Source organism: Vipera berus, assembly GCF_964194415.1.
Source record: "Vipera berus genome assembly, chromosome: 3".
NCBI classification, from domain to species: domain Eukaryota; kingdom Metazoa; phylum Chordata; class Lepidosauria; order Squamata; family Viperidae; genus Vipera; species Vipera berus.
In genome coordinates this window covers 83,598,333-83,624,069 of record NC_138204.1, presented here as the reverse complement: position 1 = coordinate 83,624,069, position 25,737 = coordinate 83,598,333, and the positions used below count along the sequence as shown (strand labels likewise).

The 25,737-nt window shown below is 37.2% G+C and overlaps 1 protein-coding gene across 1 annotated transcript in view; it reads left to right on the top strand.

Annotated features, from left to right (window-relative positions):
* ZNF644 (zinc finger protein 644) overlaps positions 1 to 22,681 on the top strand; it is a 60,376-nt gene extending 37,695 nt beyond the window's left edge. Inside the window, exons 7-8 of the mRNA XM_081324955.1 lie at positions 19,311 to 19,413; positions 21,051 to 22,681. Coding sequence (XP_081181081.1) covers positions 19,311 to 19,413; positions 21,051 to 21,243 — 296 coding nt within the window. The 3' untranslated portion in view covers positions 21,244 to 22,681. The remainder of the gene's footprint in view (positions 1 to 19,310; positions 19,414 to 21,050) is intronic.
* Positions 22,682 to 25,737: the final 3,056 nt, after the last annotated feature.

Below are 25,737 nucleotides of genomic sequence, written 5' to 3'. Positions count from 1 at the left end.
GGGGTGCTTTAGGACTGGTTCAGCCGCAAATAGTCTTTTTGAATTCTCAAAAGCATTCTGACAACTCATAGTCCATGCTAGCGGTTGGCCAGGTCGCGGTTTTCCCCCTCCCAGGGTAAAACAGCTGCTAACTGACTCCTTTCAAAGTTAAAATAGTTTTCTCCATTTTCTGTTAATCGGTCTCTTCTCCTTTAATTACAGTCTTTAGTTCTTTCTGGTTGCCTCTAGTGTCCAACCTTCAAAGTTCTTTTGTAGTGTTTTTCTCTAATCAATTTCTTTTACTTAGATTCAGAATCTTCATATATTTTTAATAGGATTTTAAACAACCCTGGAAGGATTCTTATAATTAATATCAGAATCTTGTTTCCAGTCCACCTGACCCCTTAGTCCATTTTTAACGCTCCCAAATCAATATTCTAAAAATATTGTTTGCTGTTTTGTTTCAAAATGAATTTTTTTTAGGTCCATAAACTTTGCTCAGGATTGAAGGAGAATCACCCTGGTGTAAGGATCTTGTCGTTCTGAAGGTTCTTAATATCCCAAAAGTAGTTTACAAGCCATTTCCAAAAGTGATTAAGAAAGGAAGTAGGTGAACCTGGTGTCTGAAAGTTCTGAACTGCGGCTTGAGCAAAGTTAACCTTACCTCTTCTCCCAGAATTCTAAAACCTACCAAAGACCACTGTTTTATAATCTCCTCAAGGGAAGCCTTACATGGAGTGTGTGTGGTGATCCCAAGATCTCCCCTTTATCCAGAGAAAGAATTAGGAGGCACCAATCGGTTTGCCAGCTCCTCTTGCTGTAGTCATCAGTTCTGCTGATAGCACAGCTATCCTTCCTCCGGCATCAATTTATTTTGAGACTATTTTATACTTTCAATGTTATCTGCAAATTCAGTCACAATTGAAGAAAAACCATTGATTGTGATGAAAATGTAATGTTTTTGGCATCAAAGGTCACACTGGGTTTCTGCCTTTTATAATTTCTTCCATTTTGTAGTACTTTTTGTTTTCTTTGCACATTTTTTTTTTAAAAAATACCATGGCCATAAGTCCCTTTGAGCATTTTGTTACTTTGTGCCCCAGTTAAATATTTGTATGCATAAATGACCTTTATTTTCTGTTTGACAGTTGCTATAGGAGCTTTTTATATTTTGTGTTTCAGCAGAAGAAGAGCTATCAACTATCAAAGTCATTGATGCTGAATGGAATGTCTTCCCAGGGCTACAATTGCTTCTGGCAAGACACTGGCTTTTTTTTTCAACTGTCTGTCTGTTTGTTTTGTGGCTTGTTAAAAATATCAGTATGCCCCTTTTTTCTTAATGGGTAGTACACCAGTAGCAGATAGAGATGCTACAGTTGGATAAGCTTTTAGAATAAGGGCTGTCAGCGTCAGCCTCAAACATTGCACTGTCCCTGGCCAGCTGCTTAGAGAATTGGGCTCTCCAGTCATGATGATATTGCTTTTGCAAATTCAATGTTGAGAGAACTGGCAGAGCTGAAAGTCCTTGCTATTTTGCTTACCATTTCAGTCTGGGACTGAATGAATGAGTACCCTGATTTTTTTTTTAATTCATGCTGAGTAAAACTCAATATTAGAACTGTCTTTTTAAGAAAAAAAGTAGCTCTTTTAAATTTCAAGTGAAGCAAGCTACTTTTTAAAAAATGAAATTTGAATGTAATAAAGATAAGTGGAACTCATGGCCCATTGAAGAACTTGATCAAGCTTACATTTCTTTTTTTAAAAAGTGGGGGTGGGATGTTTGAACAAAGTACAGTGCAGTTGCATTTATGATTTGCTACTACAGACCAATAGCTTGCAATTAAATCTAAATTCTAAATACTAAATGATACCATGTTATATTTCATTACAACCGTTCATAAAATAAAAATATCTACTATTTTCTACTTGAGTATACTCAGCAAGATATTGAATTCCAAAATAACTATGATTCTGCAAAAGTTTCATTTGGTAGATTTTGGAGCACTTGGTATCAAATATATAATTTCTATTTTATCATAGTTGTATTTCTAATACTAACATGCCATAATCTGTCTTCAAATTTCATCTGCTTTAGAAAGTGAGATATAACATTAATGATGCTTTGTACTTTTACCAGGTTCATTTTATCATCATTACTATAGGATGATTACATCTATACTACATATCACCCATGTTATATAAGAGCATGATATTCATTGTTTATTTAGTGAATCACTAATGTTTTGTTGAAGATTATACATGAAAAAGTTTGATAATTCTGAGCCATTTTAAACTAGAATTGAATATATTAAGTATAGGTACAGAGGGATATTCTTCATTGATATCAATGTCATTTCTGTTTTAGGATATAGATCTTGGCACAAAGTCATAGGATAGATTGAATTTTACGAACTATTGCTGGGGAGGTCTCTGATCTTTGATTGACAAATAGCTTTGGTTTCTTCTTTCTGACATTTTATAAGCTTCTACAGTATTTCCAAGATCTGGAGTTTCTAACCACAAACAGCTCCAAAACAAGATGTGGCAGACTGCAGCTCAGGCAAAAGAGAGAATCTGTTGGATCCCAAGGCTTCCCATTCCTAAAATACAGCATTTCGGCTAGCTCTCCCTTTTCTGCCCTGTAAATCCCTAGAGATTTAGGGATTGGCCTCTAAATTCATAGAGATTTAGGGATTGCCAGTGTGTTAAAGTAGGAACTTAGCATGCTTTGTCCATTAAATGTGGCCAAACATTCTGTCGTTTTTTAGTATTCTGACACCGAAATAGTCTGTTGTGGGGAATCCAGAAATGTCTGAGTCTAAATGGTCTGTTTCAGTATCAGGATATTTCCAGAATAATCTTACTCAGAAATATTTTATCCAAAAATATTCCATGATGGGCATAACTACTACCCATATTAAAAATTTATCCAAGAAATATTTGCCAATTCAGAAAGCTTTACATATTTGTAGAGTTCCTATAGCTTACTGTGCATGTCTTCTTCCAACTGTTTCATTATATACTATCATTGAAATAAATTTTTGTCCAAGAGGTGAGCAAATGCATTTCACACTAAATTTAGTGTAAAATTTTGTATTTCATAGAAGACTAATAAAATATTCTCTGTAATAATTATTGTCGCGAGGAAATATTTTTTGTTAGAATAGTTAGAAAAAGGAGTTTAATTTCTGGAAGTATATACTGAATAAGATGAAAGATTAAATTGCAGGTTTTTTTATTTGTATGTAGCTGTTATTAAAATTAGTCAAAAACATTCCAAATTAAAGTCTGATAATAAAGCTTAGGTTTAAATTGAGCTTATGGTAGGAAAATACTTTATTTCCTTTTCTTCCTGCAGCTTCCTGAACCCCATCGCAATGATTAGTCTTAGTCATAGAACATATTTCCAAAATCCACAGCTACATTTCTGGTGGAAGCCTCAAAACATACATTTGGTAATACCATAGCATTGGTTATACTTGAAAACGTTATGATAATTCTGTATAAACTAATCAGTGAATTTTACAAAATTAGTGAGGCATGATGGCATGTTTTCAAGGAAATTACAGCCTCAATTTATGCCAATGGCTGATAGTAATACTGACTTCAGCTCCAAATGTGAAATGATTGTTAGACATGGTCTTTTGTTTTGTTTCAATAGTCTTTGCTAAACAGTATATCTTAGCTTAGCTGGTGATATCTCTCAATAGAAATTAGGCATAATACAGAGAAAAGTATTTTAGTAAGAGAGAGAGAAAGAGAGGGAGAGAGAGAGAGAAGGAGAAAGAAAGGGAGGGAGAGAGAGAGGAGAAAGGGAGAGAAATAGAGGGAGAGAAAGAGGGAGAGAGAGAAAGAGGGAGAGAGAGAGGGAGGGAGAGAGAAGGAGAAAGAAAGGGAAATAGAGGGAGAGAGAGGGAGAAATAGAGGGAAAGAGAAAATAGAGAGGGAGAGAGAGGGAGAGAGAAGGAGAAAGAAAGGGAGGGAAATAGAGGGAGAGAGAGGGAGAAATAGAGGGAAAGAGAAAATAGAGAGGAAGAGAAAGAGGGAGAGAGAAGGAGAAAGAAAGGGAGGGAAATAGAGGGAGAGAGAGGGAGAAATAGAGGGAAAGAGAAAATAGAGAGGGAGAGAAAGGGAGAGAGAAGGAGAAAGAAAGGGAGGGAAATAGAGGGAGAGAGAGAGGGAGAGAGGGAAAGAGAAAAATAGGGAGAGAAAGAGGGAGATGGAGAGAAAGGGAGAGAGAGAGAGGAGAGAGAAAGAAAGAGAGGGGGAGAGAGGGAGAGAAAGAGAAGGAGAGAGAGAAATTAAATTAGTAACATGATTGTTAAGTGAATCTGGTTTCCCCACTAACTTTGCTTTTCAGAAGGTTGCAAAAGGCGATCACATGACCCTGGAACAATGTGACCATCATAAATATGAATCGATTGCCAAGCATCCGAATGTAAATCACATGACCCTGGGGATGCTGCAACAGTCATAAGTGTGAAAAATGGTCATAAGTCACTTTTTTCAGTGCCGTCGTAACTTTGAACAGTCACTAAGTGAATCATTGTAAGTCAAGGACTACCTGTACTTTATCATTTTTTTTTCCTTTTTTGGTGGGGGGTCACGTTTTTGACACCTTGCTGGGCGACTGGTGGTACTCGGACATTGCCTTGTCCTAAAAGTGGAACAATGGATGAAAAGGTTGAAAAGCCCTGTTTTAGTATACCGGTATTATTTGGTTCAGAATTTTTTTTTCTTGTTTGCCTGCTCTAAAAACTGGGTGCGTCTTATGGTCAGGTGCGTCTTATGGTCCGAAAAATACGGTAGATTGGGAAAATGAAGTTGGATTTAGATAGCAATGTATATTCTTGGCTGAGGTTAGAAAAAGTAAGAGCTTGTAATAGTAAAAGGACATGCTAAGCCCTAAGCAAATGCTGTAGTCATCTGTATTGCACTGCTCTTTGCATCCCAAAATAAAATTAATTTAGAAACACTTTCTAATGGTAGACTCGTACACTTTGACATTAATAGTGGCAAGAGGTACCTATAGACCACTTCATGAAATTCTGGGGTTCTTAGAGACTTCTGAAAATGCATCTGTTCTTGGGCTGAACTTGCTGAGATGGTTTCCCTTGGCAGCTGTCTGAAATCTTTTTCACTTGCAGATGATCTTCCAGATAGTGGAATGATTGATGTCTAATTGTTTGAGAATCTTTAAATCTGTTCTTAGATTCTTAGGTATCTATAACCTTCTTTCTGAAGGCCTTAAAAGAGCTCTTTCGATCTATGCATGGGAATACCACACACTTCTACAACAAAGAGCAAATCAAACTAAATGTCTGAGGTTTAAATAAGACAGGGTCTTCCCAGATCCTATCTAGCCATGTTCTCATTTTTTGTACCTAATCTGCTGCAGCCGATTCTAATTTTAGGTATTTGCAATAGTGAAAACCCTAAGAATTCACTCATTTTTACATCGTGTAAAGTTTGCATTTATGTGTATTTATATTATACAATTGATCACAAAATGTAAATGGTGCATAGCATTTGTTTTATCTCCTTTATAAGTAGTGTAGAAATGAATATCAATATCTGTACATTGGAATATGCTGAAAAAGTCAAAAATTTCACTGGTGCATAATACATAGAACGATTTGGGAGCTATTGGCCGTCTTAGAATGCTCAAAAAATGGTTGAGATCAGAACAATAGCAAAAAATTGTTTAATACATCAGAAGGTTTAAGATTTCAAGTACCAGAATCCCCCAGCCAGCAGTTGAAGTCCAAACATCTGCAACTGACTAATTAATTAACTTGATTGCTTGGTTTTCATTATTTGTCCCTTCTGTCATTTTAAACTTAACAATGAGATCATCTTTTGAAGAGATCTTCAAAAGCTCATCTTTTGGGAAACAGCTTTTGAAGAGGTTCAAGCTTGATTAAGCTTGAACTCATCACGGGATAGCGCACTGCAGCCAACTTGCTGCAGGACAATTCAAACAGGATAACTCAAGAGAGGGACAAGTGAATTGCAGTGGACCTTGTCTTGCTTTACGTTTGAACCTACTCAAGTTAAAAGTCATTGAGGCTGGGGTGAGCTGCAGTTTTACTTGTCCCTCTCTTGAGTTATCCCGTATTGAATTGTCCCACAGTGAGTTGTTCTGTGGTGAGGGGCCATTGCAAGTTGTCCCAGGATGAGTTGGCCAGAGCAAATCACTGTGGTGAGATGGCTGGGGCAAGTCAGCTGGAGGGAGTTGCCCCATTCTGCTCCCAAACATTTTGAGCCTTGAGTGGTCCTTGATGCTCTCTGAGCTTGATTATTTTCTTGCAGACATTTCATTACCAAGACTAGGAGACATCATCAGAGCAGTGATGGTATTACCTAGTTTGGATAATGAAACATCTGCAAGAAAACAACTAAGCTCAGAGTATCAAGGACCCCTCATTTGAACCTTGAGCTGCAGTTATTCTTATTTATTGGTACCTTGAGTCTTATCTAGTCTTTCCTAGGCAAATGTGCTAGTTTGGGAGAGTGGCATAGAACAATAAAGTAGTACTTTGACCTCTGCAAGTGTGGATCTGATAGTTCGTGTCTGACATTTTCCTATTCAGCAAGGATACAAAAAAAAAAGATTAAAGACATTAGCTCCAATGGCATAATAGGTTTTACTTAAGTTTTTTGTAAGTCCAAGTGTATAAAATCAATCCCCTTTATTTCAGAATAAGGGGAGATCCAAATCAGGAAATTGTTTAATTATCATTACAAGTAATCAAACCAGTATTTTTAATTAAAAAATTTTTTTAGTAAGATGTAAGCTTATTTTGCCTTGACCTCTTTATAAGGCATTAATTTGTACTGAATAGCAGATACCATTCCAATACCTGCATTTGTTGATATAATTCTTTTTCATTATCATTCTAGAGCAGAGTTCCCCAACCTTTCCGGCTTTGGAAAGGGGATGGTTCCACATGAGCCATGGGCAAATACATACGTGCATGTGCACAGCTCCATTTGCATGAACAGCAGGCACACGAGTCCCCCCGCTCACGCATATGGAGCACTTGTGCTTGCCCATCATTTTGGGTAGCCCAGTTCTGAACAGCTCATGGTCCGGTTGTGGCCTGGGGATTGGGGGTCTCTGTTCTAGTGGATTATTTTCATAGCATGTAAATCTTTACATTTTTCCTAGAATAATTCTCCAAATTTATTCACAGCATTTTTAAAGAAATGATGTTTACCTTCATTTGACGTCACTGAAACTTGTGGCTAGATTTTCTCAAGTTACCCGAGAGAATGTTATATGGTTTATTTTAAAATATATTTATGCATTCTGACTGCCTAGCAAAAGATTTTTATTCTGGTATAGAATAAAAAATTAATTTGCAATAATTATTTTTCTCAAAAACGAATATATTAATAATTCATCATAGTGACTAATTGTCTACAGCAGATGGCAGCGCCTATCTGTCCTTGGTTGATTTAAAAAGGCTAAAGGGTCAGATTAGGATTGGGACTACTAAATTGGAAAGTCAAAAATAATATCCCACAAGTAAGCCGTGAGAAGCCCCTATAGTACAGATGCCAAAAATTCTCTTTGTGGAGATATCTGTGTGATCACTAAGGTTTGAATTTGACTCAGGGAGTCATATCTCTAGCAAGCAGTTATATGAAGGGAAAACATTTTTAATTGTAGCTAGTCCATAATGTGGCAGAATAGACAGTTGTAGGCCTGCCATGGTGTGCCCATGTAATACCAGGAGCTATACTACCATAGAGTTTCAGATACAGTTCAAGGTGCTCAATATCACCTACAAGACCTTTGGTGGTGAAGGACCTGGCTAAATGAGGGACCACCTGCCTCTGCTGTAGTGTCTGCCCATTCTATTAGATATGACATAATTAGCACGCTTTGGGTTCAGTCGGTTAAACTGATGGGACCCAGGAAATGGGCCTTGTCGGAGTGCCTGTCCTCTGGAACTGTGTCTCGCCAGAGATTCATACTGCCCCTAACTGACTCATTTAAACCAGTTTTTGCCTTGGGCTCATTTAGTTGGTCAGCCTCTTGTGAGAATGCTATTATGCTATTTCTTCTTTTATGGATGTTCACCATTTTTTATTTGTTGCATACTCATTTCCATCTGTTTTTAACATTGTACACTGTCCACAGTCATGGGGTTGAGTGGTCTTGCAGATTTGATTCTGTTGTTTTAGTTGCGAAGTCGTGTCCGACCATTGCGACCCCATGGACAACGTTCCTCCAGGACTTCCTGTCTTCTAGCATCTTCTGGAATCCATTTAAGCTCACGCCTACTGCTTCAGTGACTCCATCCAGCCACCTCATTCTCTGTCGTCCCCTTCTTCTATTGCCCTCAATCTTTCCCAGCATTAGGCTCTTCTCCAGTGAGTCCTTCCTTCTCATTAGGTGGCCAAGTATTTGAGTTTCAACTTCAGGATCTGGCCTTCTAAAGAGCAGTCAGGTTTTTTTTTTAATTAAAGAGTTTTACAAAAAAAAATTTTACAATTCATATCCCCAAAACCCACCCACCCCAAACCACCCCCCTTCCTCCCCCCACTTCCCAGAGCTGAATACAGGGTCATAGATATAATAATCATATTCTAACTAAAATTATCCATTATAAAATTAACTCCCCTTTAACATTGATACATTCAAATTATTAAAAACATAATAATAATAACTTAAACAAAAATATAATCAATACTAATACTAAAATTAATAACAATCTAAAATCGACTCATAAGCTAAATGGAACTTTTTAGTCCCATATTTATTCTGAATATAATCTATCCATCTCCTCCAAACTGAAATATATCTTTCTTTCTTGCGAGTGATCCTTCAAATAAGCAGAAATTTTAGACATTTCTGCAAGATTCGATACCTTAAGTACCCATTCTTCTATAGTAGGCAAACTATCCTTCTTCCAATATTGTCCCACCAGTAACCGTGCTTAAAGAGCAGTCAGTTTTGATCTCCTCTAGACTGTCAGTTTGATCGCCTTGCAGTCCAGGGGACTTGCAGGAGTCTTCTCCAGCACCATAGTTCAAAGGACTCAATTCTTTGGCGCTCAGCCTTTTTTATGGTTCAGCTTTCACAGCCATACATTGCAACTGGGAAGACCATAGCCTTGACTATACACACTTTTGTTGACAGGGTGATGTCTCCGCTTTTTAGTGTGCTGTCTAGATTTGCCATTGCTTTCCTCCCCAGGAGCAAGCGTCTTTTAATTTCTTGGCTGCAGTCCCCATCTGCGGTGATCTTGGAGCCCAGGAAAATAAAATCTGTCACTATCTCCATTTCTTCCCCCATCTATTTGCCAGGAATTGAGAGGGCCGGATGCCATGATCTTGGTTTTCTTAATGTTGAGTTTCAAGCCCACTTTTGCACTCTCCTTCACCCGCATCAAGAGGCTCTTTAGTTCTTCTTCACTTTCTGCCATTAGAGTGGTATCATCTGCATATCTTAGGTTGTTGATATCTCTCCCGACAATCTTAATTCCAACTTTTGATTCATGCAGATTTGATAAAGACGTTTAAAAAAAATGTTTGCCTTCATATTTAAAAGAAGTTACTATAACTTTCCAACTAGAATTGCCTTGGAAGTCTACAGATGGAAGTATCTTTATTCTGCTGCAGAGATCTCTGTTGAACTTTTTTTTACTGCAAAAAAGGTATACATATTTTCACATACAAGTAGTCCTCGACTTACAGCTAATTCTTAGTGATTATTATGATGGACCCTGAAAAAGATACTTATGACTCAGATTTGAAGTTCCTCTAGCCATCACCCTCCTGCCCCAGTTTTTTTTTTTTTTTGCTGGGAACCAACATTTACCTACAGTTTCGAGTAAAAAATGCCCATTGCAGATATGGATTCACTTAATGACTGCAGATTCACTTAATGATTGCAAAAAATATATGAAATTATGTTGTATAATCGACCCGCTTTACGACTGACAACCATAATTCTGGACTGAGTCTCGTAAGTGAAGGACTACCTGTACTTTATGAAAATATATAAAGCAAAGAGGTAGTGTTGGCCTTAAAAAAAACCCTGAAATTTTATCAAAGCTTCATGCTTTCAGATACCTTAAATTTCATCATCAGGTAGAAACATTTAAACCCAGATTGAAATAAAGTGAATCTATACAGAGTACTTTCTTAAATGCATTGCGAGACAGCCTTCAGATACTGAATCTCTCATAGCTTGCTCTTTCTGTCCAATGACAAATACAGGGAGGGAAAAAAGTATTTGATCCCCTGCCGATTTTGTACGTTTGCCCACTGACAAAAGAAATGCTCAGTCTGTTATGGAATTTATTGTGCAGAGGTCTCCTTGTGCTACCAAAGAGTTGCACAGACAAGGAAGGGCACTGAGAGCAGTAAAAATCACACACAGAAATACACTGAGTTCTAAAAGCAAAAAGTATTTTACTTTGAGGTGGTGTAAAAACAAAAATGCACAGTCAAAAATAAACAGTCCAAGTCATACACAATAGCAACAGTCCAAGGAGTAATCCAAACTACAAAGTCTTCTTACCGGTCCAGAGGTCAATACACAGTTCAGGTTTACAACAGTAGTAAACCAACAGCAGAGCAAAAACAGTAACAGTAGAAAGCAGTGAATTCAGAGAGAGAGAGAGAAGCTACGTACCTAGCTTCCTCTTATGGCCATGAAAACACTTACACACCCATTGGCCAATTAACTTCTTAAAGTCATAGCATTATGGTTAATATATTTTCAACCCAACATTGTAGGCTAACACCATATGCCTAACATTCTCCCCTTTGGGTAGAATAATATATAACTCTTACAATCTTATGCACATTCTTTCACAATTAGCATTGTGTTTCACAGCACTTTGTACCTTCGTAAAATGGTCTGCAATATTTACATCAGATGGACAATACTCTAACTGTATTAATTTATCTTTGACACATTGTCTGACATTTAAATAACGAAGATCAGTATGTTTAGATCTTGTTCTTACTGCAGCATTATTAGCCATCTTTATCGCAGCTTGATTGTCCTCATACACAATAAATGGATCATTTACATTTAAACCCATATCTAACAATAATTGTTTGTACACTAGCAGTTCTGTACATAACACTGATAGACATGAAAATTCAGCCTCCATTGTAGACAAGCTTATGTGTTTTTGCCTAATGGACTTCCATCCAATCAAAGAATCACCCAACATTATAGCCAACCCTGAGGTAGATTTACGACTGTTTGAATCAGAGGCAAAACTCGCATCTGCATATGCAGTAAGGATTAACTCACGATTTGGCTCTAGATATAACGAGTAGTGAATAGTCTGCTTCAAATACCTTAATACTCGTTTAGCTGATTGCCAGTGTCTAACAGTTGGATTATTGTTGTACCTAGCTAATTGATTTACACAGTAAGAAATATCAGGTCTAGTCCAATTACTCAGATACATAAGACTTCCTATCAAAGATTGGTACATAGTCTTATCAAATACAGGACTCTCAACATTAGTGTCCTTAATATCCATAGCCATCGGAGTTTTTGCTGGTTTACACATTTCCATATTGTATCTCTTTAATAACTGAGATATTTTACTGGCTTGTGACATCTTAAAACCCCTATTTGTTTTCACAATATCTAACCCCAAATAGTGGCTAATTTCTCCAAGATTTCTAATTGTGAATTTAGTTTGCAATCTTGAAATGATAGTTTGTGCTTCTAACTCAGTTTTTGTTATTATTGCAATATCATCTGTGAATAATAAGAGAAAAGATAATGCTCCGTTGTGTTCCCTTCTAAACAAACAAGGATCAGCATTACTGGCTACAAAACCTATTGCACTTAACTCATTTACTATACATTTGTTCCACTCATAGCCTGATTGTTTCAATCCATAGAGGCTTTTCTTTAATTCCCAACAATCATGGTCTCTATCACTGGTCAATCCTGGTGGTATTCTTAAATAAATAGTATGTTGCAATGGAGCATGTAAATATGCAGTTTCAACATCTACATGATTAACCATATATTGGTTTTTAGCCGCCCATACTAAAGCTGCTCTTAAAGTAGTTGCCCTTAGACTGGGTACAAACACTTCGTCATAATCCTCAGTAGTTTGGGCAAAACCTTGTGCAACCAAACGTGCCTTATGGGTTATAGTTCCATCTACTCCCTTCTTTATTTTATATATCCATTTACAACCTATAGCTTGCTCACCAGGTGGCAGTTTTGCTTTCTCATAAACGTTAAGATCCTGCAAAGAATTCAACTCCCTGTTCATTGCAGCTTTCCATGATGCTTGTTCCTTTTCAGGATACATCCTGATCTCATCATAGTTAGATGGCTCTACACTAACTTGACATACTATACTAGCTTCATAGCGATCAGGTGGATGTCTGATACGCATTGAACGCCAAGGAATTACAGGGCTTTGAATTTCTGTCTCCTTTCCTTCCTCTGATTCATCTATTATCTCCCCTATCTCCTCTTCATCTTTTATATTTACAGGAGATGTATTATCATTACTAGTTACGTTATCAGAGGAGTCCTCAAACACTAGAGGATCAGTATTAACAGCTTCTTGCTCTAACCTATCCCAACCAACGTGCTCAAGGAATTTTGCACTAGCACTGTTATATACATTAGTTGTGCCTCGTTCCCAGAAACGATAGGATCTATGGTTAGCTTCGTAACCTACGAAGTATAATTGCCTAGCCCTATGTTGGCCTTTACTCCTGAGTTGTGCAGGAATGTGGACCCAAGCTGGGGTGCCAAATGTGTGCAGGTAATCAAGGTTTGGTTTTTTACCATGCCATATAGTATATGGTATTTTACCAGTAGAAGTATTAACAACTATATTCAGAACATGGTTTGCACATTTTGCTGCCTCCCCCCACAGTCTATCTGTTAAGCCAGAATCTTGTAACATGGTTCTCATCATGGCTTGTAATGTTTGTCCACGTCTCTCAACAAAAGCATTATGTTGAGGCCTATAAGGGGCTGAATGTTTATGCTCAATGCCAGCTGATTCTAGCATATCAACAAAACGCTTATTTGTAAATTCAGTACCATTATCAGTAATTATGCACTGAACCTTTCTCTTTGTTTTTCTCTCCACGAACTTCAGCCAGTTTGCAAATTGTTGGAAAGTATCTGCCTTTGACTTAAGCAGATAACAAAAACCATATCTAGAGTAGTGGTCCAATATACTTAAAACATAACATGACCCTCCTAAACTTGGTTTCATGGGTCCAATTAAATCAGCAAACACAACTTCCAAAGGTACAGTTGTTTTGAAGCCGTTTATCCTGTTTGCAGGAGTTGCCTTGCTCTTTTCCTGATTACAGGCATTGCAATTCAAATACTTACTACATGGCTTCAGTTTAACTCCCTCTACTAATTCCACTGTTTTACGTAGTGAGTTAAAGTTTACATGCCCTAACCGCCTATGCAATAAATGTATACATCCATCATGTGGCTTCTTGTTCTCACATATTGAGTTAGCTTTTACTGTACTAACCTGGTTACTTGTGAGAATGAATAAACCATTTTTCAAATTTGCAGTTACACAGGTTCCATTCCTCTCAATAGTGCATTGCTCCCCTCTGAATGTTACCACAAACCCAACTTTAACCAATTCCCTTACAGATAACAAGTTGAATCTTAGTTTAGGTATATATAACATAGGTAACTGTTCATCAATGCATGGACAATAGGAATTACCTTCACCAGAGGCCTTCATCCTCCAACCATTGGCCAGTGAAACATATTGGTTGCTGTTTTTCATATTAACAAACCTCTTTTTCTCTTTAGTAATGCATTGTGAAGCCCCACTATCAACAACCCACAATTCATTATTTCTGGATGTTGATTCACCAGAAATAGCCAAACCAATGCCCTTCTTAGCCTTCCCACTGCTATTTACATTCTGTTTTTTACCCTTTCTACAGAATTTGGCTATATGCCCTCTAGCCCCACAAGAATAACATTTCTTGACGTTGTAAGCAGTGGTGAATTGCTGCTCCTCTTGTGGCTGTGTCTCTCTCAGCTGGTCTCTGTCACGCCTCCTTCTGGACTCTTCCAGCAGTCTCCCAGTAATGTTAGTCAATGTCAGTTCCTCTCTGGTCAGGACTTCCAAAGAAGAAACATACTCATCATAACTCTCATCCAAAGATGACAGAATAATGTAGACCTGATGCAACTCTGAAAAAATCAGCTCCTTTTCATGAAGCTCTTGAAAAGTTGCCTTCATGTAATTTAAATGGGTCAGCATATCTCCATTCTTCTGCAGACGAGCCCTAAACAGCTTACGTGTAAGGTGTATATGTGCACCCACACTGTCACGAACATAAAGCCTTCGCAAAACGCCCCAACACCTAGCAGCAGACTCCTCACCACGAATATGGACAAGCTGCTGGTCATTCAGTGTTAGTCCAATAATGCAAAGAGCTTTCTCGTTGCTTCGTTTAAAGTTGTCTAACTTCTTTGCATCCTCTTCATCATCTGGATCCCAAGCAGTAGTATCTGGTGGGTTATTTACAACAGCCCATAGTCCTTCCTTGCGCAAAAGCAAGCAGCATTTTGTGGACCAGGAAACATAGTTTGTCCCATCCAACCGGGTTATCCAGGAGATGCCTGACAACTGTTCTTGTGCCATTTTACACCAAATACAAACTCAGCTAGGAATACTGTGTGTACTTACTCTCAGTACAGGCCTGGGCCCATAACCAGTGTTATGGAATTTATTGTGCAGAGGTCTCCTTGTGCTACCAAAGAGTTGCACAGACAAGGAAGGGCACTGAGAGCAGTAAAAATCACACACAGAAATACACTGAGTTCTAAAAGCAAAAAGTATTTTACTTTGAGGTGGTGTAAAAACAAAAATGCACAGTCAAAAATAAACAGTCCAAGTCATACACAATAGCAACAGTCCAAGGAGTAATCCAAACTACAAAGTCTTCTTACCGGTCCAGAGGTCAATACACAGTTCAGGTTTACAACAGTAGTAAACCAACAGCAGAGCAAAAACAGTAACAGTAGAAAGCAGTGAATTCAGAGAGAGAGAGAGAAGCTACGTACCTAGCTTCCTCTTATGGCCATGAAAACACTTACACACCCATTGGCCAATTAACTTCTTAAAGTCATAGCATTATGGTTAATATATTTTCAACCCAACATTGTAGGCTAACACCATATGCCTAACACAGTCTATAACTGTAATGGTAGGTTTATTTTACCGTATTTTCCGGCGTATAAGACGACCCCCTACTTTTAAGAAGTTTTTCAAGGTTTTTTGTCTTATACGCCGGAAAATACTTACATGCCCTGCCCTCCCTGTCCGTCATAATCCAAAATTCCGTTTGGATCAATCAAACACAACTCAGTGATGCCAGACTGGATTTGCAAACAGATCCAAAACTGTCACATTCAGAATCACCATGGTATCATGTTCTCCTAGAGTCCTCCATTGAATTCAACAGACTGAAGTAATGAAGGAGAGGTTTGAATGAAAAATACGCTAGACAGTTTTAACTGGAGTGTTAAATCACCACTCTAACACTCACACGCGCGCCCCCCTTTCAAAAGATTGTTTTTATGGTCCTGTCTTTCGATGTTCTTATCCCATCTCTTTCCATCTGCAATTTTCGGACAGCTTTTTGTTTAAATAAAAAACGTATCCCAAGAGTTATCGATAGTCTTTACAAAGAACTAAGGCCCCTCGAGTTCAGAAGTCTGCTCCCCCCACCAAAAAAAAAAAAATCCCAGGAGGAAAAAAACATTTTCTACCCGTCAAATAAAAATATAATGGCTCTCTCCTCTTCCCTTCCCCCGTTTCACATACCATTAAGCAGAGCCGAAAACCCCGTGCCCCTCCTGTTTAAAAAGTTTTGATCTTTGCAAATGACCTTAGCAAAACTTCTGCGCAGCAGATGTGGGAACAGCGGGGGCGTCTCATCCTTCCTCCCGCTCCGGATTGATCCCTGTTCCGCCGCCCCTCTTTCTCCAATTTGAGGCCGAAGCCAGTTTCTGAACCAAGAAAGGGGAGTTCAGTGCAAGGCGCCCCAGGATCGAGCTAAATTGCCGGTTAATGCAGAACGGAGAAGACGGGAAAAGTTCCCCAATAGTTAGAGCAGGAAAGGCGAGGCAACCACTGACCAAGGGGATGGAAATCGTCCGAATCCACGCAAGCGCTCCTTGCAACTGCTTCTTGCCCTGCTTCACCCTCCCCAAATGAAATTAAAACAACCTCTTACCGCCTCGCCCGAGACGCAGGCTGATAAGGCGACGGCGAGCACCATCCACACGTTCCACATTATTCCTGTGTTTGCAGCTCTCACTGCGGCTGCTGCTGCGCGTGGGGCTGCTGGCCGTCCTGCAGGCGCTGGGCCGTCCTGCCGCTGCTCGAGGGGAGGGCCTCGCGCCCACCGGACTCACCTGTCACCAGCACCGCTCTCTCCCCTCCCCGCGGGGAATGCACTTCCGCTGGGCGGTGCTGGCCGAGACGAGCCAGCAGGCAGCCGCCGTGAGCGCTGCCTGCTGGCTCGTTATAGACTGATCATTTCTTTGTCAGTGGGCAAACGTACAAAATCAACAGGGGATCAGATATTTTTCCCCCTCACTATATATTGATTATTTGGCAAGCAAGAAATAGAATAGAAATAAATATAGCAATTTTTACAGTAACAGACCTGGACAATTTCATGAATTAACATTAAATTCAAAACTATATAGAATATGCTTATTTAATGGTGGAAAAGAATCCACCTCCAAAAGTAGAGTTCCAGCAAAGATAATGTAAAGTCTTGGTCACTGCAAAATGGCTCTATTCAGTTCCCGTTACATTGACTTTTATAAACTAAATTTCAAAATTGTGTAATGGATGTTTCAGCCCATTTTTCAAATTTTACATTTATTCTTCAAGGAATGTCTAGCATACTGTTTTATCCTAGTTTATCCTACATAATTATTTTAGTAAAGTTTGAGCAGACTTATCACCAATTAATATTACTCCTCCACGTGAAAATAATAATTTATTAAACTGGTCTACTTGCCTCTCTATCAACAACTGTGCAAGCACAGTGAAGTGACGGGGCCTCCCTCTCCCTCACTGGAGGTCTGGGTGAAGACTTTCATGGGACTTCTAAACATCAGCAGAATGGAGTCCATCTGGATCTTGTGGGGAAGCTCATTCCATAGAATATAAGAGAGCTGAGTGACCTGTGATATGAAAGATAGATATATGGAAGTCAGGGTTAATCTTTGTTTTGTAAACACAATTTATTAGATTCATATTTATAAGCTTTGTTGATCGGATACAGATGTCAATTTGTTAGAATTCCTGATCAGGTGTCAATACCACTTGAGTTTGAAATCAGATTCTAGTGTTTTGTGTTTGAACCCTGCCAACACCCAAGTGTTGTGAATCATTCCGAATCATGGTTCCCTTTCTTGTATGGCCTATGGCAGACATGTCAGGCTCGCGACGTCATGTGACTGTTTTGCCATTGCCGGTAATGGGGTGGGGCGTGGCTTCTGCGTGACGCGTCCAGCCCACGGGCCAGCAGTTTGACACCTATGGAAACCTACATAACCATTCACTTTTTGCCTTCAGGAGAATGTTTCACATCAGAGTCCCAGAACTATTTTAGCTCTCAGTAATCTGTGTAAAAGAGAAGGTAGCATTAGAACAGATAACTAGCGTAATCTTAAATCCCTAGACTATTTGCTTTGGCAGAAATCTAGTCATTTGGTGAGAGTTGGGAAGCAGGGTGGAAAATTTGCTTTGGAAGCTGGCTATCTTGGGAAATCAAGTTTAAGAAAAGGTAAGGAATAAATCAGTGCACAGTAGTGGGATTTGCCTCTATACTTGCCTCTGTGTTTTTCAAATAGCATTTTAAATGATACTTTAGCCTAGTTGTAATGTTTTACCATTGTCATCCCTGAGACAAAATATACATATAGCTATGCCTCTTTATTTTTTTGTCAATGTCTGTCTTTGTAGTAATATCCAAAAATACAATTTGCATACATGGTGTGTTGTCCCTAGGAACCAATATAATTCATATTTCATTCTGACAAGAGAATCTGCGTATTCATACATCTGCACACAGCCCAATACATTTCTGCTTTTTTATTTTTTTATTTTTTTCAATAACCTAGAAGGTAGTAGAAAAACCTTACTGTGATACTATCAGTCAGCATTCACATTCTTTTTTCTGTTTTCTTAAGTTTTCTTCACGTCATGGAAGATGTTTGTCCTTAAGATTTTCAGATACTTTTGACACACTTGATTCTGTCAAATCTACTAATCTGACAAAGTGCCTGAAAGTTAGTCTGTAGTAGTACGTACCGATTTTTAGTTTGAAATTACAAATGGTTCTGCTCATAGATTCTTGTTAAGTACTTTGGCAGAAAAATCATGGTCTCTTGTGTTAAGAGCATGTTTTTGTAGCTGACATTTTTTTCTGAAGGTTTGCACATTTATTTAGGAATTAGCAAGTAGTATTCTTGCTTTGTTTTCAGCATTTTAGATATTGACATCTAGGGTAGAGTTGCAGATGAGGAAAAAAGAGGAGAGTATATATAATTGGCAAATTATTTGGAAAGAAGGAATTTAGGTATGTTATGCATTTGATATTTAAATACAGTATATAGCTAAACTTTTATTTTTGCCAAACCAGAATTTACTGTGGGTTCTTCTTCCTCTTCCTCCTCTTTTTCTTCTCCATGTGAGGCAATAATCTGCATTATTCTGGTACACCTAATTTAAGAAATATTGAGCAATGCCTATAAGATGATGGCTGAAGTCTTCAACAACTTCCAAGTTTTTAAACTATAGCCAATATATGAGACTCCTTTTAGCATGAAGAACAGAAAACACTTCAAACTAATATATACACACATTCTAGTTATGAAGTTTCTCAAAACATATTTTGCATTTAATCATCGATCCTTTTGCATTATGATTGCATGCTAAGAACAAATTATAACATTTCCAATACAGTAAATAACATTTCAAAATTACCCTGTTCACAAGCAAAGCATGATGTTTGTGTGATCAGTTATAATAGCTTAAAAGTATAAGTGCTTTTTAGAATTATGTATGTTGAGAAATGAAAGTTTAATAGCAAGTTCAAACAAATGATTATAGTTGTGCATGAAACTAGAAAACATACTGCAGCATTATGAAGAACTGTAACATGCATATTTTTTACAGCTTTGTAAAATAATAGAAAGTACAAAAACTTAAATGTATTTTCAGGGGCAATAGATTTGTCACAACAATATATGTATATATAAATACTTATATCTATATATGGGCTTTTTTCTCTCTCAATAGCCATAGATTGTAAGCAAAAAAAATCAAGATCAAGATCTGGAAGCAAGAAAAAAATCCTACCATTACCTCATGGTGCTGATGAAGTTTACATACTCCGGTGCAGGTATATATAAACATATAATAAGAAATAATATTTATTATTTTATTTGAGTAGATCTATATTCCGAGTATGTACTTGAAATGAATAATTTCACTATTTTAATAATACAGATATAACCTTAACAAAAGAACACTGAAATATGTTTTGAGTCTGTGGCATGTTGTCCCATGGTTCAAGATATAGACATGTCATTGAAAAACTCATGTTTGTGAAACCAGAATACTTGAACTGCTGGCAGATTTCAGTTAATACATTGATGAGAACCAAAGAGGACATGAAGAACTAATAATGCTATGAGCAAGTAGAGTAATTAAGCACCATCATATCTGTCAGAATCTTCCAAAATTCTGGTAATTTTGTATATGTTTTCTGCACCATTATTTAACTTTATTGGGTGGAGCAGTGCTGTTGTTGTATTGTGTGAACTCTGCTACGGTGGAGTGCTACAGTGAATATGTTCATGTCAAAACAAAACTTTCCAACAAATCAAATACATTTTTAATTCCAATTTTTAATTCCAATTCCAATTAAATGCTGAATTCTGAATCTAGCATACCTCAGGAAACATTACAACCTTATAATAATATCTCAGGTTAGTGAATTCTATTGTTCACTTTCTCTTCCATCAGCAGTGAATGTTTATCCAACATAGGATAAACCCTTTAATTTCTCTCAAAAGATGCACTTTTAAAGGCTTTTTAATTTGTTACACTATCAGTTACAATAGCTATGTATGTTGGAAGAACAGGGACTTCTGACATGGGTCTTTTCTGTCACAATGTCTGTCCTTGGAAACCTCAAGTTTAGATTGGCATTGATCCTGGTGACTTTTGGGAAAGCTTTAATGATCTGGATGTTTTCTCAGGCAAGAGGTTGAGGAGATTGTTGACTACAGGAGGTGTTATCTATTCTTGCTTTTGATCTTGGTTGTTATTAAACTTTTTTATATTGTTTATTCTGTATGTGGAATTTTTATGTTTTAACGGCCAGTCAGAATTTTATTAAGATGGGCAGCCATTTAAATTGAACGAACAAATGAATGAATGAATGAACTGTGTAGTATTATCTGGAGAAAGGTAATAATAAGTGATTTCTCACTAGAGACAAAGAATAGATAGTGAAGAAGATACTATATTGCACTAAATATGGTTTAATTTTGTACACTAGTTACTTTCTAGCTAGTTAGAATTACCCAATATTCTGCTGAGGTATTTTTTGTTGATCTTGAGGAAAAGAATCGAATCATGGGTGCAGCTGCACCTTGGGCATTTTAATGTACAATACCCATATTACAGTATACCACAACCTTCACTCCTGAATATTGTTACCTTGTTTCAAAGTTTACCTGGGTCTATCATGTTTTTGATGTATCCAAAAATGAAATTTTTAGGGAAGAAAGCCATTAACCATAGAGTATGTACAGAGATAAACTTTAGATATAAAATTATAGCAATTTGTATATCAAGAACAATTTGAATTCAGAATAAAAATTCACTGTGTTAACCTACATAAAAATTCATATTTGGACAACTTGTATGCTAAAGCAAACTTTCCTTATGTTATTTTGTGCAATCACTACATTGGTTACAGAGTTGCTTAAAAACATTAATGTACTTTGTTTGAATCATTTAAAAAACTAGGTTTTGTGGTCTAGTATTTCGAGGACCCTTATCTGTTCAAGAAGATTGGATAAAGCACCTTCAACGCCACATTGTCAACGCAAATCTTCCTCGGACTGGGGCTGGCATGGTAGAAGTGACATCACTGCTTAAAAAACCTGCCTCAATTTCTGAAACTTCATTTTCTTTCCTGATGGCTGAAGCAGCTTCATAGAATATGAAAACACTTCATATTTCATTGGATGTACATTTGAAATCCTTTTGTTAGTTTTTTTAAAGTTAAATTATCTTTATAAAATTTGAAGCAAGAAAACGGGAGGGGGAGGAGACAGTTAACATCCAAACAATTGAGTACTTAACACAGTTACCGTAAGTAGTCTTTATATTTTATATAGGGTGGAAGATGTATTTTTAAAGTTTACTATGTTTTTGGGTCAATTACTGTGTTCACTATTGATACAAACCCATCACACGTAAGAAGATGTTTTTAAATTGTTGCACATGGGATCTTAAGATAAGTTTTATGAAATGAAAGCATTCTTTACAGTGTTACCAGAATCAATGCTTTGTTTTAAAAAAAACTTGCTTAGTAAAATATTTTATTTTGTTTGTATGTATGTAGTGTTTTGTACAATACCAAGAAATGCTAATGCAATTTATTAAATTTAGGGCATTAAAAATCATGTACTTCATAGATCAGGAGACTGTTCCATTCAAATAGGGCAATTAGTACTATTTAGCTGTGTATGTGTTTTCTAATCACACAAGACTTTTTTACTTAAAGTGGAGGGAAACGTTTAACAAATTTCTAAAACCTATGTACATAATACTGGAAACTATTTGTGGTAAGGAAAGATTCTTTACTTCACTTGCATTTCTCACTGACAATAAAGTGGTGCATCCATGCTACCTCCAACTTTGTCAGCAGTAATGGTATTTACCCTTTCCATTTGTAGCATCACATACTTGCGGTTTCTTTATGGTAGAACATGCTAATGACCTTGTTTCTTTATGCTTTGCTTAAAAGTATGTTGCTTATACAAGTCATTTTGTTGCCTTTTATTTAATACTATAGAAATGTATTAAAAGCATTGCTCACTACATGGCTTAGATTAAACTAGCCTTTTGCAGTTGTTTTTAAATAAATCGTAATATCATTGGACACAAATAGAAAAGTTTCCACATATGAAGAGAATGTTTACAATTTGAATTTTAGAATTTGTTTTGGGTGTAATTATATGTATGAAAACTGTAACACTATGCTCATGCTAAGGACCTATTTACAGAATTATTAAAATAAATGTGCTGTGAGGATAGAAAAATATGGTGCAAGTGTCTTGATCAAATTTAATATTGGCTGTAGACAAAAATGTCACTTTTCAGCAGATAAGCAAATTCCTCTTTAAAAACTGGTTCTGTAATGCAAGTAATGTTTCTTTTTTTTTCATGTAGGGTGATTAATACTGTAGTTTAAGCCAAGGAAATGCATTGATATTGTTTTGCGTGTAAATAAAATTATAAAACAGTTGAGATGTGAGGAGTATTTTGGTGGAGAATATACATACCTCACAGCCAGTGAAATTGTGTTCCTCATGGTATATCTCCATACCAAGACTATATCTCTCTAAATAAAAGGTTAAAAGAAAATGTGATATTTGTCTGTAATGTGAAGTAATTCTTGTTCTGCATTAAGTACATGATCTAAAGTTTATTAGTCTCTTCCAAATACATACTATAGAAAGTTTTAAAGCAAAATATGTCCAAAATATTCACAAAGGAACTAATATCTGGACAGAATCCACTGTTGTATAAATTGCTTTTTCCCCATATTCTTCTACAGAATTCCACTTTTCCAGAGGAAGTTTTGAAACCACAGGAATAAAACTCTACCAGTGCAGTGCCGTTAAGATGGCAGGAGGAATAGATACTGTTCTGTTTGATTTGATTTCTTGCAATGATTAAAATAAACCAACCCTTCCAGCCTGGACAATTTTCAGTCAGGTAGACATCAACTCCCAGAATCCTCAGTAACGGCCTTGCCAAAGTTCACATCTAGAAGGAATCCAGTTTGGGGATAACTAGTAGTAGATCTATCAAAATGAATATCATGTATTTTAATCGAAACTGTGGTGTTTTTAATTGGATAGTGATTTTAAGACCAGGCAATGAAGATAAGTAGGAAAGTATTTCACATGACTGAGGCATGAAAAATCGCAGTACAGACAAATCATAGATATAGATTAGAGAGAAGTGGGTGGGACAACTACAGAGTTCTTCATAGTCCATTGTATAAACTACAAAGCAGAAAATTGCTAGAGTTACAGGTAACCCAGTGCTTTAGCAAGTTAAATTTTAAATGGAAAAAAAATATTTTATCTCTCTTATATTTTAGAAATACCAAATACATTTAATAGCAGCATGTGTGCTTCTCTGTATTATCAGTCACTGTAAACTACTATTCAGAGCAAAAAAAAATCATATATTTTGTTATGTTACTACAGTTTTGAACTGGTAAGTTCAGGGAGCTTTACAATTCTGATCAAAACCTAGAACTAAAAAGAACTAATCATCTGGTTCCCTTGTATCAGTTATATCAGTTCCTAAAAATTTCAGTATGGATGTTGGCATGGGCTTGTTTTATTTTTGGCTGGACCCAGGCGACTTTTGCTCTGGTCTAGTTCTGCCTTTGTTTCTAACTTTATTGTTGACCACAGGATTTTGAGCTGGCTCCATGGATTGGGGATTGGTGTCGCCATTTTATGATGGTTCCCTTCCTTTTTCCAGTTCCAGTCGGTGGTGGTGGTGGGGGGGAGAGATCATTCCCCAAGCCCCTCCTGTGTGGGATGGTGCCACAGGGTTCTACACACTCTCCCCTCCTTTCTAACATCTACATGAGATCACTGAGTTACATTATGCATAATTTTGGGATTTGGTATCATCAGTATGCTGATGATACCCAATTCTGTCTTTCACCATGGGCCAGATGAGTGAGGCTGTCAGGTCTGGCCCTGTGCATGGAAGTTGGATGGTGAAGAACTGTCTCTGATGTAATCCTACTAGACTGAGTGGCTGTAAGTGTCTGAACTGCTCAGATCTGGAGATACCATCTTTTGCCTTGGATGAAGTTGCGTTTTTCCCTTCCAGGTCAGTATGAAACTTGGGAGTCTTCCTGAACTGAGAGCTCCTGCTTGAAGAGCAGATGTTAGCTGTGACTAGGAAGGCTTTTGCACAACTCCATCTGATGCAGTTGTTATGCCCTTTCCTAGATCAGAGGGCTGGGGGGCTCTTTAGCTCATACTAATCAACTTGTGGCCTAACTACAATGCTCTCTGCATGGGGTTGCTCTTGAAGATGACCTAGCAGCTTCAACTAGTCCAGGCATGTCAAACTGCCGGCCCACGGGCTGGATGCGTCACGCCGAAACCACATCCACCCTATTGCCAGCAATGGGGGAAAAGTCCCAATACATTAACGACGTCCTGTGACGTCACAAGTTTGACATGCCTGAGCTAGTCCAAAATGCGGCAGCATTGGAGAGTGAGACTCCATACTTCCTTTTGCTTGTCATCTCCCCCCCCCTTTTACATGTTTTATTATAATTTCTTTTGTTTCTTGTGAGCTGAACAGAGTTGTTTAGAGTCGGGTAGCATACAGTTTTAATGGATGGTGATGATGATTAGATTTCACTTCATAATTATTCAGTGCATGCAAAGTTATAGATTTCCCATTCATTTTATATACTTTGGATATTAGAGTTTTTCTTGTCCTAATGTGGTTGGGGTGTGTGTGAATATACAAGTACTTCAGGAGAATTTAGTAACATTTTTCAAATGGCTTGATTTTTACAATTATATTTTAACTCCCAAAGGAGCATAGGTAGTATCCAGTTTTATCTTTGCAACCTAATCACAATCCTATTTTGGCTGTTGGGATTCATTCTTTCCAGGCTATTGGGTCATTCAAAGTAATGACAAATTTGTACTTCCTAAATTATAACATCCTTCATCTGCATATCTGAAGTATTCAGCATATTGAAATGTGGAGAATGCATTCCTGTAGACATACTTGATAATACAAAATAATTAGCTATACAAATATTTGTGCTTTAAGAAAACTTTGTAACTAGTAGATCTTGAGTAAATATAATTTCTATCTGCATTCTCTAGGTGACAATATCTAGCAAGTTAATTAATGGAAAATTGGATTTACTTCAGTCAAATGACTGGAGTTGCTGAGTTTATAAAATGTAGAATTCTGGCCACATTTTAATTCCTGACCTGTGCTCTTGATTAATGTTAAGTGTACAATTCATTAAATGGCTTTGGTGATATGTGGTAGGAATGAGGAAACTTTTCCTCCAGATATTATAGAAATATAATTGTGAACAGCCTCAATGAGTATGGTCATTGATGAGAGATGCTAGGAAATATAATTATGCATTATCTTGAGGAATAGACTTTCGTTCTAGTGCCTAAGGATTGCACTGTGTAGAATGTTCCCATGTGACTAGGTCTTTAATGAACTGATAATATCCATAAATGAATGGATGCTCAATTATAAATGCCCTCATCTAAGTGCAGGCTTGCGTGCCTTATTCCAGACTTATTAAAAATGCCTATTTTCTTTCTGGTTCAATTTCATAAACTGAATTTGTTTTTTTAAAAAGTAAATCTGTTATAATATTATTGCTAAAGTCTAACTGTAATTT